The sequence below is a fragment of the Heliangelus exortis genome, chromosome 7 (assembly GCF_036169615.1).
Source record: "Heliangelus exortis chromosome 7, bHelExo1.hap1, whole genome shotgun sequence".
Lineage (NCBI taxonomy): Eukaryota > Metazoa > Chordata > Aves > Apodiformes > Trochilidae > Heliangelus > Heliangelus exortis.
This window is the reverse complement of record NC_092428.1, coordinates 28,023,942-28,042,006: the sequence shown is the minus strand read 5'-3', so window position 1 is coordinate 28,042,006 and position 18,065 is coordinate 28,023,942. Positions and strand designations below refer to the sequence as shown.

The following is an 18,065-nucleotide window of genomic DNA, read 5'->3' as shown; positions in this document are numbered from 1 at the left end:
ACCGCGGCTGCTCCGCTCTGGTCGGCGGAACCGGAGAAGCCGCCCCCGGCGACGATCCGCGCCTCCCGCTTGAGCTGCCTTCAGCCTGCCCCACCGCCATCCCCACCCCCCCGTTCCGTCCCAATTTCCCTGCCAAACTTTCCCAGCCGCTGCCGGCAGCGCGGCACCTGCCCCCGCCGCGCCCCGACCCAGCAGCGGAGGCGAGCGCACCCTGCGCAAGCTGCGCACACACCCCCCCCGCCACCGCGCAACGCCTCCCCGCCCCGGTGCAAGCGAATAAATAAAGTTGCGGCTTGGGGGGGTGGACGGAGTTAATTTCTCTGTGGGGAGCAGGGCTGGGGTAGCAATAGGGAGCTCTTGCCAAGGGGCTGCAAGTGCTTGCGGGGCTGTCAGTGGCTCGGCCCCGCTGCGGGGGCGGGCAGGGATCGCGGATCTCGTGTGTGTGTGTGTCCCCCCCTCCCGCCCCTCTGTGTGCTCTCGGTCCCTCCCTGGGAACAGGCGCTGCCCACCCAAGGAGGCGACCGGCGCTCCTGCCCCGCTCCCGCTCGCTCACTCGCACACACACACCCGTGCGTGCGGCTCTCCCGCTCCCTCGCTCAACTCAGCGCTTCTGTGTTCAGGTTGCTCAGACCTGAAATCTCAGGGAAAAAAAGCTCAGCGTTTGCGTCGCTGCTCCTGCCGCTGGTGGTGGAAGCGGTGAAGAGGCGAAAGGGTTTTGGGTTTTTGTTGGTGTTTGGTTTTGGGTTTTGTTTGTTTTGTTTTTGGTTTTTTGTTTTTTTTTTTCTGGTTGGCTTTTTTTTTTTTTCTCCCCCCTCCTGGAATTCAATGGATCGGAACTTGGAATCTTCGGACGTCGGTGGTTCTAGAATATCTACATGCTGATCCTCTTTGTTGTGGCACATTAGCTCATTCGGGGAGACCATCCGAAGGCAGCAAGATGTTTCTCACTATCTTGTACTTCGCTTTGCCCTTAATGGGTAAGTTGCTGGCGTCTGATTTCTCTCTGTACATCGCTTCATAAAGCAAAGCATAGGGTTTATGGGATCGGATGCCTGATGCTTGTCAGTCTATTGTTTAGGCAGAACAGTGAAGTTTCCAGTAGTTTTTTACAGCTCTGCCTAGCATCAGTTAACCCAGTCTGTATTTAAAGCTCTGGCAGATTACAGATTTAGATACTTGCCTGTGTAGCCTCTTGTTAAACTGGGTTCTCACAAGTTGCAGGGAAACTTTTTGTTTTAATAAAATAAGGCTGCCTGGGGAGGGTGGGGGGGATGACAAGAACCATCTGAAGGGATTACATCTTCACCTGAACCTGTCAGCTTGCCCAGTTGCAACTGGTTTGCAGCCCAAACTGGTTTCCTTTCCATGGGAGATATTTGTGTTTCCATCTCCGTTTGTGAGAGGGAGTATGACAAGGGGGCACGACGGAGAGGAGAGAGTTAATGCAATTTGCTTTGTTCTCCTGCAAAAGCATCTTCTTAGGTGGAGAGAAATGGAGAGCGCGAGTCATAAATTCTACCTTTATACGTGTGGAATAAGCAAAAATGTGTGCAGCCTTTAAAAAGTGACTGATGCAAAAAGAGGCTAATATCAATCAGTGAGGATACTTATCTCTCTGAGCGGGTTGTTCGTGGATGTAATCGAAATTACAGGAAAGCTCTTGTGAAAAGTGAGGCCAAATATTTAACCCTTCAGCTAAACACTCGAATGGGAAGGTTATTTGTATCACCAAAGTGGATCTAAGGAGTAGTGAATGCTTGTTTTGTCAGGCACATTAACCCCTGTGGGTTTTCTTTCCTTTTTGTGTTGTCTCATCAATCAACCAGCAGGGTTAAAACGTGCTGTTTCCTTGGACTCCCCCAAAAGTAGATCTAAACCCATGAAACCCCCGAGTCCTTTTTCCCTAAGGTGTACCATGAAGCCCTGAGGTTTGCAAGGTGCTTCCTGCGGGTTCTGTGTGAGGAGGTGCCTGGTGCTTCCCAGATGCTTTCTTCTGAGCCCCGGTTCGGTCAGCCTCACCCCTTCAACGCGAGTTGGCTTGTGTCTCCCCTCTCCAGGTGTACTTCTGCCTGTAGAAGCGAGCGGGCTGCCTGGAGGGGACCGCCTCGACTGCGTGAAAGCCAGCGAGCAGTGTCTCAAGGAGCAGAGCTGTAGTACTAAATACAGGACACTGAGGCAGTGTGTAGCCGGCAAAGCCATCAACTTCAGCCGGGCGACAGGCCTGGAGGCAAAGGATGAATGCAAAAGCGCCATGGAAGCTCTCAAGCAGAAATCTCTGTACAACTGCCGCTGTAGGAGGGGCATGAAGAAGGAGAAAAACTGCCTGCGTATTTACTGGAGCTTGTACCGGAGCTTTCAGGGTACGTTTTTAAACAAAGAAACCTTACGGTCCCCCTTTTAATGCAGTGTGTGATTTTTGCAGCCCCTCGCTTCCGCAGCTACCGACTGCCACCGAGGCTAAAGCCGAGAGGCTGACCCCGTAACATCAGCTGCAAACTGAGGACCTTTCATCCGACTCTGCCGAACAGCTGCTGCTCCCTCTCCTGTTCTTGGGAAATCCGTGCTGAGGGTTTCCTCCAGGGGACTCAGCTGACCTTTCAAAACCCAAGGCAAAAGATGAGGGCATTAGCAAGTGCAAAAGCTACCAAAACAGCCATTTGGAGACATTTTCCTATTAACATTGCAATTCCTTAATTAGGACTCACCTAACAAGCTCGCAGGACACTGGAACTAGGTTCTTAGCTCCTTGCTGGAAGTTAAATGTAGCATGAATAGGAGCATTGTTTTAAGGAAAAGTTTATTCTTTACTAGCAATGGTCCTTGGGCTTGCTGAAGCAGATGTAAGAAAAGTTGGTGCTTCCTAGAGCATGTGGAAGTACCACTTAAAAGGGGTATAGCAGTGATTGACTCAGGACTTATGTTCTTCATGTCATTGGCAAATTGCCCACAGTCTACTGAGAACAGACAGGTTTTTATATGAGATATGTGATTTTTGGTTTCATTCTGCTCTGACCCTGGAGCTGAAGATGCAATCTCTCACTTCAATGAGGTCCTCATTTAACTTGTTTCTGCAAAGGGGAAGTCATCCTTTTCTGTTAGTTTAACCAGGCATCAATTGGAACATTTTAATGGCTCAGTATATATATTTGTGTAAATAAATATGCATCATAAAAAGTTTCCCTTCCAACAGCATCTTGTTAGGATCCTTTCATTCCAAAGATGTTAGTTGTTGGCTGTTACCTGGGTTTCTCCTCTGTTAGGGTGAATGAAGAGGAACATCCCTGCTACAGCTTTTCTCCTGCTGGCATGAGATGGGACAGTCCCTGTGATGTCACAGGCTGTCTGCAAGTTATGACCTTATCCATGCATAAAGGAGGGAAAAGAGCTGATGACAGGAATGAACAACTAGCTTGTTTCAGTTGTTTATAGGTAATGATTTGAGGAGAAACAGCCACAGAAAAGGTATTAAAGAGGTGTACCTTTCTCTGTTACAGAGTTACTTCATTCCAGAGCAAACAACAAAATCTTACCCTGAACTCTTGAATAAGAAAAAAATCCAAATTTTTTTTTTCTCTAGGAAATGACTTACTTGAAGATTCCCCTTATGAGCCAGTGAACAGCAGACTATCAGACCTATTCAGTCTAGCACCAATTGTATCAGGTAAGTAGACTTAAAATTCTTTAACTGAGACATGATTACAATCTGCTGCTTTGTAGTTGAATTATGGAACTTTCAAGCAGTGTCTCTTAAAAAGAAACGTTAATGGCTTTCAGGATTTAGGAAGTTCGTGATGTAGTTGCACAAAAGAAAATACAAATGGGCTTTTCAATAATAACAAAAACTGAAAGACTGCTGGACAGGATGGCAGTTTGTATTCTTGAGTGTTTCTTGACAATAAATGCTAAATTTTCCTGTAGGTGGCAATCTGATTCCCTTCGTTCCTAATTTACAAATCAGTTCCTTTTTGGGAATGTGGTCAGTGCAAGTTACTTTACAGTGACATTAAAGAAGATCAGAAGAGAAATCTTTCAAATGTTTGCATAAGGCAATGCTTTATAGTTTCATGCATTTTTATTTAAAAAAAATAAGGAAATTTCAGAATTAAGGCTTGTCTTTTTTTCTGGAACTGCTGCCTGTTTAAAGAGCCTATTCATAACTTTTTTTTCTAGTTTTCTTTTGAACATTTTCTGTAGCTATGTGGCTGTTTTTCAGAACTTGTTTGTGGAAATTTGAATATGTTTCTCAGTAATTAAACTATGGTGTTTTCTTGCTACCAGCCTAAAATTATACTAAATTCGGATCATATTCATTGAAACAATGAATTTTGGGCACTTAAAGGGGTTACTGATTGGAATTAATCTTCTATTTTTGAGTTTTAGAAAGCCTTATGAGGATGCATTCTGCACTCAGGACCTTTATTTGCTTTGTTAAATAAATAAGCCATTAATGTGCACAGTATAGTGTATAAATCCTATAGTGCTAAAGATGTAATTGACTGACATGCTATGGATAAGCATTAGAAGATGGCTCTTTAAGAAAGAAGAAAAGACCAGAGAGAGTGGCTTGACCAATTTTCAAAAGTACTTACACTTTTTAGGACCTCTTAAGGCCAGGGGGACTTAGGTTGTTAAGTATTTAATGGTACAGATTTTCAAAGGCATATAGACACATTAAATGTAGGTAACTGCCCATGGGGATTTTCAGGAAGGACTAAGTGATTTAAATAGGTGTTAGATGCCCAGGCAATTTTAAAAATTCTAAGTGCTTAATGCATCTTTAGGTATCTTAGTGCCTTTGAAATTCAGCCCTTCAGTCACTTCTCAAAATGTGACTTCACATCCAAATCCCATACATCTTTTGGAAACATTATCCTAGTTCGGTGAGCAAATCTGTTGGAGAAAAAAGATTAATCTGAAGAATCTTTACTTTTTTTTTTTTTTTAATTGCTCACAACTCTAAACTCAAAACTAAGACAAAATCAGTTCAGAGGAGTTCCAGGCTGTTTTCCTAAAGTTTATGGTCAGTCTGCTGGGGGGCCAAATTCTAACCTCCCTCAACAGGTTTGTGATCTCTGTAGAAATACCTTATGTACTCTCTGCCTTTCTGTTATTTTTAAAATTTCCCATATACTTGCTAATTAATTTTCTTAAAAACATAAATTTTTTTTTTCTACCTGTTTTGTACAGCAGTGAAATACGACACTATTGCCAAAAAGTGGTGTCCATATTACCACAGTCACTTAGGGTGCTTGTAGACTGGTTAGGACTCATTTTGGGTTACAGTGCACCCCAGATTGCTGTTCACTTTGTCAGAAGTTTCAGGCTTACCAGGACTGGAGGCCTAGATTCAAAGGCAACAGGAAACAAAATTGTAATACAGTGGAAAAACACCAGTATTTGGAAATACTGTCAACTGAAAGAAAAAGATTAGTAAAAGCATTTTTCTTATTGTCATGGTTACTACTGCATGATATATTCTTTAAAGCTGCCTAGCCTTACAGGTTTTTTTGCAGGGCTCTGCAAAGACCACAAACAGGAGAACTGGGTAAGATGTTTGTATCTTGATTAAAATAAAAGAAAACAGAAATCCTGTATGAGCAGTGTTGGCAGGGGTTTCACAACTGGTGGTGTGCTAATGGTATTGGGTTTATAGATGCTGCTGCAGTATTCTTTCCCATTAAAGTTACTTGGGTGTAATTAAAAGCAGCAATTAACGCTTTCAACTCACAAAGGCCATTCTGTGGTTGTGTGTGACTTGGTATATATCAAGTGTGGTGCTTTTACCATCTCTTTTATTTATTTTTGAGACAGTATAGAAAATCACAGCACTTGTATTACATGGTACACAAAAGGTGAAAACCATGATGCCTATTTTGTGTGCTATGTAAGGCTTTTGTATGCAAGTCTGTTGTAACATGCCTAAGTCTAAGAAATGGAGGGGACTTTTTAAAAGCAATTAGAGTTGAACTAATTCTATACAGAAAGATGTTAAAAATGGCACCCTCTATGGAAACAGGATGCCACACTGTCATTGTTCAAGCATCTATGTATTGATTTAAAAAAAAACCCAGGACTATATTGCTAAACCTGTGATATGTGATTTATCTACACTACCCTTTAAGTCAACAGAATGAATGATGCAGTCCTGTTACTGAAGTGTAGCTTTGTTTCTGTTTTTTAAATGGCCTATATTATACTGGGACTGGTAGTGTAGGTAACCTACAACTGGAAGGACAAACCAGGTGTTGTACAGAATGTTTAAAACAACGTCCAACAACACAGAAAAGAAAAATCCTTACCCTCAAAATTCTTTATCTGAGTACTAGCTGTTAGGCCTTGGTATCATATATTTAGATGCTAACAAGCATGAATTTTGCATTTCAGTTACTATTAAAATTGCAAAGAAAGTGTAACTTCTTAAAAAGATAACTGATGTCTAAATAGGAATGTGAGTTGAGAGATTTATTTGTGATGACATATCCTCAGTATTCGAGGATCTGATCTTCCTTTCTTTCTTTCTACACTTTGTCATTCAGCTCCTTCTATAAAGTTAGTCCTCTGACACCTCACATGGCTAAATCCAGGACTGAGTCTTCCAAGATGAAGGACAGAGCTGTTGTGTTTTGGTTTGGGCATGTCTAGGTCTGAATTTTCTTCAGAACTACTATGTCTGATATGGTGCTTCTGCCTCAAGGGTGTGAATTTCTTGCTGGTAGGCAGCATTTCAAATTACTGAACACTTGTGTGTGTGTTTTAGAGAGAAACAGATTTGGGTTAGTTATTAGGATGTAAAGATTTTCTTAGACATTTTTGCTTAAATCTTAGCAGCTTCTGAGGGGTGAAAACATTTTAAGGCCATTGACTTTTGTCACAATTACAGGAAATACAAAATCTGTTGATTGGATTTCAGAGGTGAGCTTCACAACAAATTAAGGAGAGATGCTTGAATTAGTCACTTGTTAAAGCTATCTACAGATTTTTACTACCTAGGGAACAGGTTGCTTCTTGAATTTATGTTGTTGATATTGACCCTTGCAAATGGAAGAAAATGAGATACCAACTCATGCAGTATAGTGGTCATCTCCATGGTGTGTTTTAAGAAAGTATCCTGCTTAAAACCTGTAGCTTCATGTACCTGTAGAAATTCTTACAAAATCCACGTTTCTGAAATGTCTCATTTATTTCAACACAAAATGGAGCCTTACTAAAGCTGAATAAATGGCCTTAAGCAATAACTGCGAGGTGGTGTAAATAGAATACTTAATATTAAAGATACTTTACTATTAAGATCAGTATATTTAGGATGAGGTAATGCTCTCATCCCATAGATTCACTTTTAAGTTGCCTAGAGAATCACAAGCTTACTATCCCATTGTTCAGCCTTGTGTATCTTTTCTGCTACATAACATCTGTCATGTTCAGAAATAATTTTAAAGAACAGGCTCCAGAAATCCGAATCTTTCTTAAAACATGTAGATTTTGCTGGTAATCCTCTGGAGAATTGGCCATGTCTTGTTTCTAGCTGCTAAAATGCAAGACAGGTAGAAATTAATTATTTTGCCAATATTTCTTCTTAGCGTAGTAAACTGTTTGTACAGAGTGACTGTTAATGACAATGTCATTAACAAATGAGAGAAAGAAACAGGCTGGTGTGATTCCGTGTCAAAAGGAGTGTTTCCAGAGTTTGAGAACTCTGGGGATCTGTTGCAGAAGATATCTGGAAGTTTATCATTGGTGTTCACAGATCAAAAAGTCAGTGCTGGCTAAAAATGAAGTCCAGGATGCAAAACACTTCCTTTGAGATTTAACAGACTTTTATAAGGGGAGATTTCCCTCTCCCCAGTGTAAAATCTGTTCTGAGTATTGTTGACAGCTATGTGGTCTCTCCCCATTATTTTATCTTTGGGGCAGAGACATCTCAGAGTGTGGACTACAGGTTTTTCCTTTGGAAAACTTGCTATCAGCAAAGGTGGGGGCAGAAAGTTGAGGTTTTCCAATAGAAATTCACAGGATCCAGAGAAACATGGATTCCTTGCCTGTGTGCTTAAGGTCCTTCAAGGTGCTTCATACCTTCTGTCTCTGCTTCTTCTGGGCAGGACCGCGTGTGGGCTGTAGTCCACTCAGTGGCTGTATTACTAAAATACACCATGTGATAATGAATTAATTGCCCAACACTTCATAATTCCATTTTTTTTCTAATCAAGAATGGAATGTTTTCCCATTTGCTTCTACAATTCTTGCACTAATGGAAGAGCTGTGTTCTGGGTAGCAGGTCCCTGACATTTTAATTATTTTCTTTTTTTTTCCCTATCTGGTAAATCACTTTTATTTTGTAGAATCCATAAAAAGCATTTTTAAATTTGTTTATCAAATAGGTAAGCTCGAGTCTCTGTCCTTGTCAATAGATTCACCACTCTTTCCTGTTGGGGGTTGTGAATTAGTGGCTTCTTCCATCAGTTAACACTGTATGACATCCCCAGATCCTACTGCCCACGGCCTCTAATCCTGGTTCTATTCCTAAATCTGTGTATATTTAAAATGCTACATATTTTTCTCATGTAATGCTATGTCCTTTTTTTTTTTTTTTTTTTTTTTTGACATTTCTGTAAGATTATTTGAGATGCCATTTTTTTTACAAAGGCAATTTAATTTACAAAACCTCAAAAATGTTGATTTCTCTTGACTACTTACACTGCTCATCTTCACTCTCATGTCCCTTGTTGCAGTTTAACATGAAGTATCTTTTTTTTAAATAGTTACCTTGCACATTCACTCAATTTCATAACCAAAAACGAGATCTTATTAAGTTAAAAGGAGTTTTGCAATCTGATTCTTTTCCCTTTCAAGTAAGCATAAGACATAAAAATATTTTTATTTCATCATGATGTATTCAGTTTCTTGTAATTTTTTAGCTTAGTTCTGGCTTTCTGGTGAAATGCAGAGAGCAGTTGAGCCTTTTGCTAACAGAAAAGTGAAAGCATGCTGTTAATTTAGCCTACACTAGATTGTCACATGCACAACTATAGGTTCCTTTGCAAGATAATACATTAAATGAGCAGTCCTTGGACCAATGTATAATACTGCTTTTACAGTTATGAATCAAAACTAACTCCACTTTGAGAATTTCTGGCCCTTTGCCTGTAGCAAGCAAATACCCAAACAACACAAGCATCTATTTTATCTGCATTTAAGAAAATGAAAATAGTTTGACAAAAATAAATGTAGTATGAGCATGTACAGTGTTTATGCTGTTTGGCATCTCTGCCTGCAGATTTTCTTTGCAGACACAACTAGGCTGGCTTCCAGTCAGATAATGAGTTATCAGGAGTGCATAGATACTAGTTGCTGATTTCCACTTCTGCATTTTCATAATCAGATTGGACTTGACACAAAAGAAAATCACTTTGGTGAGTGTTGGCTTGCAGGAGCTCTTTGAATTTCCTGTTTTCTACGTTTCTTGAAGCTAGATCTGATTATGAGAGGGGAATTAAGTACCTTGCTGAAGTAAGTGATTGACTCGTTTATAAGGGCAGTGCTTACACACTTTAACTTCTGCAGGAACATTAACAGGCCTTGAAATCTGAAATAGGAATATATAACTATCTCAGCTTAGTCTTTTCCACAGTTTCTTTCCACAGTGATATTAATGGAACGTTTTTGCTAATTTTTTAAAATATCTGTTAGACAGAAGAAAAGGTCTTTTTTCCTTGAGTATTTAAAATGCAAATCTCTGAGCAAACGTACTTTGTGCTTGACCTGTTAGTCTAGGCAGGCTTTGTCAACCTGTTTCAACATGAGAAATGGGATGAAATCCATTCCATGGAAGGAGGAATCATCTGGTGGTACAACACAGAGTATTTATGCATGAATATTCAGTGTCTCCTTGAATGCTGGGCATAGTAAGAGAGAATATTTAGGAGTCTTGAAAGAAATGCAAAGCAGAGCAGTATTCTCTTGAAGCCTCAGGGGAAGTGTTGGGTGATGCTTAGTTGACTAAGTATGGCCAGGCATTTTGGTTTTAATTTGGTGTGCATACAGTGAAACACAGGTTTTCTTTATGTAGAGTAGTATCTTTGGAGAGCAGAGCTGCCATCCCAGCGTGGTGTGCCAGCTATCAAATGAACAAATGCATATGTGGGTTTGAGCAGCAAATTCTATATTCTTCTGTTTCCTATTACAGGCTGGCTGTGTGGTTTTTATAGGTGCCATGCTAATTCCTATCAAGTAGGAGCAAAAGCACAAAAAAAAAAAAAAAAAAAAAAAAAAAAAAAAAAAAAAAAGCACACAGAGCAGAATTTGGTTACCTGTGAGTAACCTGAGACCACCATTGCAGGGACATGGTGAGCAGGACCAGGTGTGGGCTGCCAGAGGACCTTAGAAACCTGAACTTGCTGGGAAATTCCCATTTTTTTCAGGTATCTCTAGACTCTGCTGGGATGCAGGGGTTGGGTACAACCAGCCTGCTGATGGGGCTGCTGAAGGCATGGTGAGAGTGAGAAAAAACCCCATGGTCCCCGTGGCATGGTTCTGGAGGGAATACTCTTGGGAATACTGTGATGATAAAGGTGGTGTAAGGGCTGGTGCAGGACAGGAGCTTGTGCTGAGTGGACATATTTCCTTGGCAGCCTTCCTTGGAGGGCTCCTGAAGTGCCTTGTCTGTAAGCTGTGTCCCCTGGTGAAAAGCAGAGAGCAGTGCCCAAAAGAGCAGCATCCTCCAGCTTGCAGTCTCTTGATGGCACAGCAGCTTATGCTTGATGGTGCAGCTTGTGGCAGGTGGTTTGCACTCTGGCTCTTTACATTTTAAAATATTTTAAAACTTTATTTTTGTAACCCTATTTGTATTTGACTCTCAGGGATAACTCTGACAGTTTTGGAAGAGCCAGTGGTATCTGTCAGGAGCTGACAGTATGTTAAAAACTCTAGAAGTAAAATGCCTGTGTTTGATGAGAAGAAATAAGAATTTCTGGATTGTAAGGAATAACTTATTTGTGCTAAGTATCCAATATTTCTTATTTTAAGATGTATATTATAGTATTTTAACCTAGGAAAGAAGGTGTTTACAGCTTTGTTTTGTAGAAATATGACCATTTTGCTTATGAAAACTACTTTTCTAATTTATTTTATAATACTTCTTTGGCATTATTTTTATATTCTTGCATTTTCTGTGGCTGAAACTATTGCAAAAACAATGCTGTGGGTATAGTTCAGGCATTAACTCAAGTTATTTTTTGAATAGTTCTTTGGTTACTTTGACACTTTGACAATTGTTATAAATGTCAGGCTATTGTCCTATACAATCAGCACTCAGCCTGAAATTTAACATGGGAGATGCATGACATAGAGTAATGCCATAGAGAGAGTGCTTTCTGCATAGAAATTTGCAGAAATGATGGGTTGTAAAGAGAGTTGAAGATATCAAACAGTTTGACTAGGACCTATAAATAAAGATGAATTTCTGCATTCACTGGTTATATGATTTTATCATTGTCTGGTGTCCATAAAACACATCTTCCCATTAAAGTTTTGTCATGCATCTGATGAGGTTCACAGGTGTTAAAAGCTTCCTTTCTCTTCCTTTTAAATTCTGCACCCTAAATTCGGTACTAAAGCTCAGTTCAGCAAAACCAGAAATCACTTTCTCCCTGTGGAGGGGAGACAGCATCTGTTTCCCCTGCTTCCCAGTCCCACAGCCCCCAGCCCACTGCTGATATTCCTTAAGCTTAGCCCTGACAGGCTGGTGCTAAGTGCAGTTTCTTTCTTGAGCTAGAAAGCATGGCTCATTCCTGCCTTGACATACATTTTCCATACATTGCTATGCCTGTTTTGAGTGTTTGCTGTCTCTGAACCATAACTCCTCCAACAAATCCCCTCCAGCTGCAGGACTTCAGTGATTTCTTCCTCTATCGTTGCAGGAGTGGGTCAGCCTTTCACTTCATCTACTTATTTCTCAGAAATCTGACTACAGCTCTTTTCCTTTTTTATGACACGTTTGTCTTTGTTCTCCTCTCTGCTGGCCTTGCTTTGCAGTCTGCCCTCAGAGAATCACTGAATCACAGAATATTAGGGGTTGGAAGGGAGCTCTGGAGATCATCTAGTCCAACGTTCCCTAGAGGAAATTCACCTAAAGCAGGTTGCACAGGATGGTATCTCAGAAGACATTCAAAACCTTTCTGGTCAAACTGTTCCAGTGGTCTGGCACCCTTAAAATAAAGAAGTTCTTCCTCATATTTAGGTGGAACTTCCTATGTTGAAGTCTGTGCCTGTTACCCTCCCTGATCTCCCTTTCTCTGTTCCCCCAGTGCCTTCCTCCCTTCCCTTGTCCAGTTCCTCTGGTGGGGCAACACCTTCTTTATTCCTTGAAAGCTTCTCTTAACCTCTGTGTTTTTTCCATCATTCTCCAAACTGTTCTCTCAACTTGTAAAGGATTTGAGATGTGGTCTCGTAAGAGGAATTGTTTTGGAGTAATGGAACTAATAAATCCTGGGCTCCTACCAGAAGCCTTCATCCCCTGGGTGCCCCCCCTCTCTGCACAAGTAAAACTCCTTTCTTCTCTCCCTGTGTGATGCCCTCTCCACGTGTCCTCCCTTTTCTCTTAACTTGTCCTTAATTCTGTCCCACATCACTTGTCTCTGTGGAGCAGCCCATGCTGGGGCTGGTTTGGTGTTAGCCATGTACTGAAGGACTGAGCAGGCACCTGCTTCCTCTTGGAATGGCTCCGAGCCAGACACTGTCCTGCCTTGGCTTTGGCAGGCAGATCTACATCAGTCTGTACACAGGACTTTTTCATGAAAGTAAGGACTTTGTGGTTGTTCCTCTGCCAGGTTTGTTTGGGTGTGTCCTATGGCTAAAAAAAATTCTGGGAGTTGCAGGGGTGTGGAGAAGATAGAGATTAATATTACTTTTACCTATATTTCCTTAAAAAATTAGAATTAACAGCCCAAATATGGTTCCTGTCATCTTGCTAAGCATTAGACTGAGACATATCTCATCTTACTCCAGTCTTACAAAAAGTGTACTGTGTTGTGTAAGTGATATAAATAAACATGCAGGGCACTTGGAACATGCAAACAATTAAGTTCAGTTGATGGCTGACAGTTTTATTATATAATTGAGCACCTCAGGATTCTCAAAATGGGAAATAATTCATGTGTTTCGGTGAGATGGCATGCAAATTATTTATTCAGCCTGAGAAATGCAAAAAGAAAAACAGATCTGTCCAAAAAGCTGTTGTATATGAACATATAAATTACATTTGACTGTGGGGATGATACCACATTGTGTTTACAGATGATACCTCTCTTTTTAAAGTCATCTTCTTTTTCACATGGAAGAGTTTTGCAACTAAGTTCTGCTGATGTTTGTTGTAAGGTCATAAAAATTGAGAGGCAATGCTAGCATTTGGTAGTAGTTTCAAAGAATTCATGTCCACAGATCTGAACTTCTCCAGGCTTGTCACTTGCAAATGGAGTGGAATGTACTCTGTGAGGCAGTGGCTTTGCATTAATGAACATTTAAGCAGCAGATTAAAATGTCTGCTTAAAAAATAGGTTAGGATTATATAATGGCACAAGTCTGGGATACTAATAACAGTGAAGATAATTTTACTGTGCAGATTAAGTGCAATTTGGTCTCAACTTCAGGACATTTAAAACCGACACCAGATCAAAACATAGGCCCTGCAGCTTTGCTTACTTTCCTTCACACCTACAGGATCATCACCTGACAGCCAAGTAAATGATCTCTTTTATTATTGTTCATTTTGTATTGCTATGGCAATCTATATCATGTTATCCATTAGGACCCAGACAAACAAGTCTTTTCTCCACATACAGAGTCATGAAATCAGACATGATTGAAGACAGCAAGATGTCCCCACTGTTTCAAATTCTATTAGAAATTGATGCATTTGTCAGATTTCTTTGAGGGATTACATAGGTGAGAACTGCCTATAGTATTCTCATATAAAAAGGCATGAAAATTTCAACTTTTTAATAACCTCCTGTATCCTGAGAACTTGTGTCAGTTCTTTCTCTTGTAATCTATTTATTTAATTTTCGTCTCCTAAATAGTGAAGCCGAGGCACAGACTTGTAGGGGGGTGATAACACTTGCAACCTGATGAAGCAAACAGCTTTGATCCTTTGAGAGGTCAAACTGTGTGTGTCTCTAAGCAAACATCCCCCAAGGCTGCTGATGCATGAGGTGTCAGTTCCCTTTGCCAGGCATCCCACCTTTGCAATAGAAAATTAGAGGAGACTTGTGAAAAAGTGTGGTGTGTTAGTGTATTTAATCTTGTCCATGAAGCAGAGTGAGAGCACAGGAATTGTGTTAAACACAGGAATCGGGGATTTGTTGGGTTTTTTGTGTTTCGATTTTTTTCTTAGATTTTTGCATAGTTTAAAAAGTCTGGGCATTCCCAGCTAGAAACTGAATATATTAACTCTAAATGCACTAATGTTTAGGGAGAAAGGCATACAATGTTTTTTCTTAATTTAGTAAATAGATAATTTTTGAATCTTACTTGGAGCTTCATTTAGCTTTTTAATATATTTCTCCTGTGTAGCTTGAAATATCTTCATGCCCTTGACCTTTCTGTAAGAGCTGTGGGAAGATTAAAAAGCATAAATGAGAATAAATTTTGAATTAGCCTATTTGAAGAAAAATGGCATCAAATGCCTTGGCTTTCAACAAAATAGTATGAAGTTGTCAATCCTACAATGTGTCCAGTCTGGCAGGGCTGAGGAAGGCAAGAGCAGGACTCCAGTTGTCCCAGAATTGGGAAGGTATTTCTCTTTGTGATTCCTCACTCAGTCCCTCCCCTCCTTGTGGACAAAGGTGCCAGTGGTAATGATGGTTTCTGTAGCTCAGGTATCTCTCCTTTAGTGCAGCTCTTTCTCCCCAGCTTGTTCTGTGTCATTCACTGTGCAGCTGTATAAATACTTGAGGTTATTACCCTCTTGGACTGTTATTTGAGCTAGCAGGTAAAAGGTGAGCTTGTCAATATATTAAAGACATCCTTAATGGCATAACTACAGCCATAAATGGTGAATAATTGTGATGGGTGAGCTTTATTTATTTATTCATTTATTCATTACCAAGTGTGTGCGTATCTGGGCATCTTTGACATTATAGGGATACTTCTGAAAACAGATGACTTTTAGTGATATCCACTGCAAGCAGCCACTCTGCAGTGTTTTTAATTATCTACTTGAAATGATACACTTAGCAGGACAAAGAATGGTTGCCCTTGAGAAGCTGTCATCTTTAGGGCTTAGGTACTGCATTGCTGTCCAGTAATCACACTGTCTGAAAGTAGCTTTTGTTTATGCTAATTGCAAGTGAGTTTATAAATTCCTCAGATTATTAAAAAGAGAGTTATCTCCCTCCTGTTGCATTCAGTCAAGGATTTAAATGTTGCAAACTTCCAAATCTGCTTTAAAGAGAAAATATCACCATAAACACCTTGCATATAACAATACCTTGTCTGGATAAGAAAACAAGAAACATTCTATTTCACTTCCCAAAATTGCATTTGTAGTATTGCAACTGCATATATTTGCTTCTATCATAATTTGGTGTTAGCCAATTGGGTGATTCGAAGATATATTAAATCCTACACAGATGGACATAATAAAACTAAAATTACACCTTAACCATGATCAGTAAGTGACTATAAGTAGGACACTAACAGGGGGCAAAATAAGTTGACTTCTCTAAACTACTTCTCAGTAGAATCTTCAGGAAAAAAATTAAGATTTCCGTAGTGCTGGCAGTATGCAATATTTTGTCTAAAGTGTGAAGATAAATATAATTTACAAGTTGCAAAATGAATTATTTTGTTACAAAAACAATAGAAGAGCCTATAGTAAGCTCCCCTTGAGAAGCAGCATGTGCTAAATGAAGGACTTGGGATTGCTCTGTAGGAGTCAATATTCAAGCCTGTAGAACACTTCCCAAGTGACTGGTTTGTCATTAGCCAGGATGAGAAATAAAATAAATGGTTCTGGACCTGGTTTTACTTCCCAGTGCAGTAATCAGAATGGGAGACCTGTAAAACAGTTGTAAGGATTGTTGTTCCATCTATGGAGCAGGTTGTACTTCTGTGCCCAAGAGTGTCACTGGCAGATTAAGGTGACAATTCTTCATGTTTTTGAGTGTCATGACTACATCTCAAACAAGATAGTGTTTTAAGGAGCATGTCACAGAGAAGTGATGTTTATTATCATTCCTTGCAGTTCTCAGAATTTTAGAAGTATTTATAATATTTGAAATGTATCTGAGCTTAGCTTGGTGTTTCCGAGCAATACTTTTCAAATTGTCTTTTCCCCAGATAGCAGCTGAGAGTAGTGGTCTAATTCTGGGTGATGACTTTGTGTTGTTGACAAGATAAAATAACAGAAAAGTATTTTAATAAAATTCTAGAAATCTGTGCATGTTTGGAATGATATATTAGACCCTATAACAGGAAAGCTAGAAAAGTTTTTTGAAGGTGTTAACTACTCAGTTGTGTGTAGTTAGAGTGCAGTAAATGTATTATTTTGAACTATTTATTTTTGAAGAGTGGCTTAAATATTAAAATACATCTCTAAATCACTCCACAGCTATTTCAAGACAAGGTTTTGGCTAGCTGCCCCAAGTACTGTATTGTAGGTGTTTGGGAAGAGGGGAAGATTTCTTTTGAGTTATTTTTACCACTGGGGGACTCCTGCTGTTCAAGGAGCTGGAGTACCCCAGCTCTGCTTTACATGATTGAGTTCACCTGAAAGGTGGGGAGTGTACCAGTGTTGAAAGAGATGCAGCCAGCATATTTATCATAGAAGATCATGTTAATTTTAATTGGCAAATGAAGTGTTTATCTATTTCCCATTACAATACCCAAATGTTACCTGGGGTTGTTTCTCTTTGCATGTAATGCTACCATGAGAAGCTGCGTGGGTCGGTGAAGCCGTGGCTGATTTCATTCTTTTGACTGTTCTATCCTTTGTTGTTTTAAGACTTGAGTGAATAGGTGCTGGCAGAACTCGAGCTTTTTTTCATATTAAATGTAAAAGCTGAGCTAATGTATATTTGGCAGGCACAAGCACTTGGAGGTCAGGAAACGTAGGACTTCAGCTTTTTCATTTTTGTACAATTCCTTCCTGAGAAAGGGTTGAAATTACATTCCAACACTCCTTTTCCAGTATGTGATATGAATCAATGTTGTACCAGTGCCTAAGATCACCTTTGCTGCTGTACTTAAAGTCTGACTAATACATATATTAACGGAAGAGTTAAGATGCAAACACATCTAATTCCGGGCCTGTCTGACTGGAAAGTTTCTTTTCATAAATCATTCAACAGCAGGTTTATTGAAAGGAAGGTTAGGAGGCTCATTTGTATAAACTTCCAGACCTTTCCCCCAGAATAGCTCTTTTCCATTGGAAAAAATGCAGTTTTTAAATTTCCTGGCTGTACTCTGTAGTGGTTGTGAGGCTGCATTTTTCTTCCTGTTAGGAGTTTTCAAAACCTTTCCAGGTGGTGTCAGAAAGGCCACCAGTTTGTGCCATATTCCTGTGTAAAAAGGACTGTACAGGAGAGAGATATGTCTGTACCTACCTGTTCATACAGCCAGGCAACAGTTTCCAAGTTATAAAGATCCAATCCTTCCTTTTTGTAACACCTTAATTAGTACCTGTGTTCCTTAAACCATTAGGGCAGCATGATTTTTAAGGCAATAGCCTTGAAAAGGCCAAAAATTCTCAAATTCATTAGTGAAAAGTCAATGCTGAAACACAGATTTTTTTAAAAAATAACATCTGAAATGGGGCAGACTAGTAGAAGGGAAGAAGACACATTTTTTCAAGTGAATAAAAATAGTTTGTCAAACTCTGAAGTGGAAAACTTCAGGTAGTGTAAAAGAAATATTTAAACAGAAAATCCTCTTGATTGTTTTCACTCCCCTCTTATGTGCATAAAAAAGCTACTCCATGGAGTACCAAAACTTGGGAGTTTGGTACTCCAAACTCCCATGTTTGGATGTTTGTTGGAACAAACATCTTCCTGAAGGAGGATGTGTGTTTCCTCTAT

At 40.0% G+C, this 18,065-nt stretch overlaps 1 protein-coding gene and 1 long non-coding RNA gene across 4 annotated transcripts in view; one reads left to right on the top strand and one right to left on the bottom strand.

Annotated features, from left to right (window-relative positions):
- Positions 1-777: 777 nt before the first annotated feature.
- GFRA1 (GDNF family receptor alpha 1) overlaps positions 778-18,065 on the top strand; it is a 138,414-nt gene continuing 121,126 nt past the window's right edge. For 2 of the 3 annotated variants that reach the window (XM_071749492.1, XM_071749493.1), the window contains exons 1-3: positions 823-977; positions 2,058-2,360; positions 3,578-3,661. In XM_071749492.1, coding sequence (XP_071605593.1) covers positions 938-977; positions 2,058-2,360; positions 3,578-3,661 — 427 coding nt within the window. In that variant the 5' untranslated portion in view covers positions 823-937. Of the gene's footprint in view, positions 978-2,057; positions 2,361-3,577; positions 3,662-18,065 lie in introns of all 3 variants that reach the window. The other variant, XM_071749491.1, reaches the window with a different exon arrangement.
- Positions 2,309-3,313, bottom strand: LOC139798593 (uncharacterized). Its single transcript, XR_011726872.1, has 2 exons — positions 3,241-3,313; positions 2,309-2,594 (listed from the first exon to the last, which is right to left on the bottom strand). It is a non-coding gene; the product is annotated as an uncharacterized lncRNA (long non-coding RNA).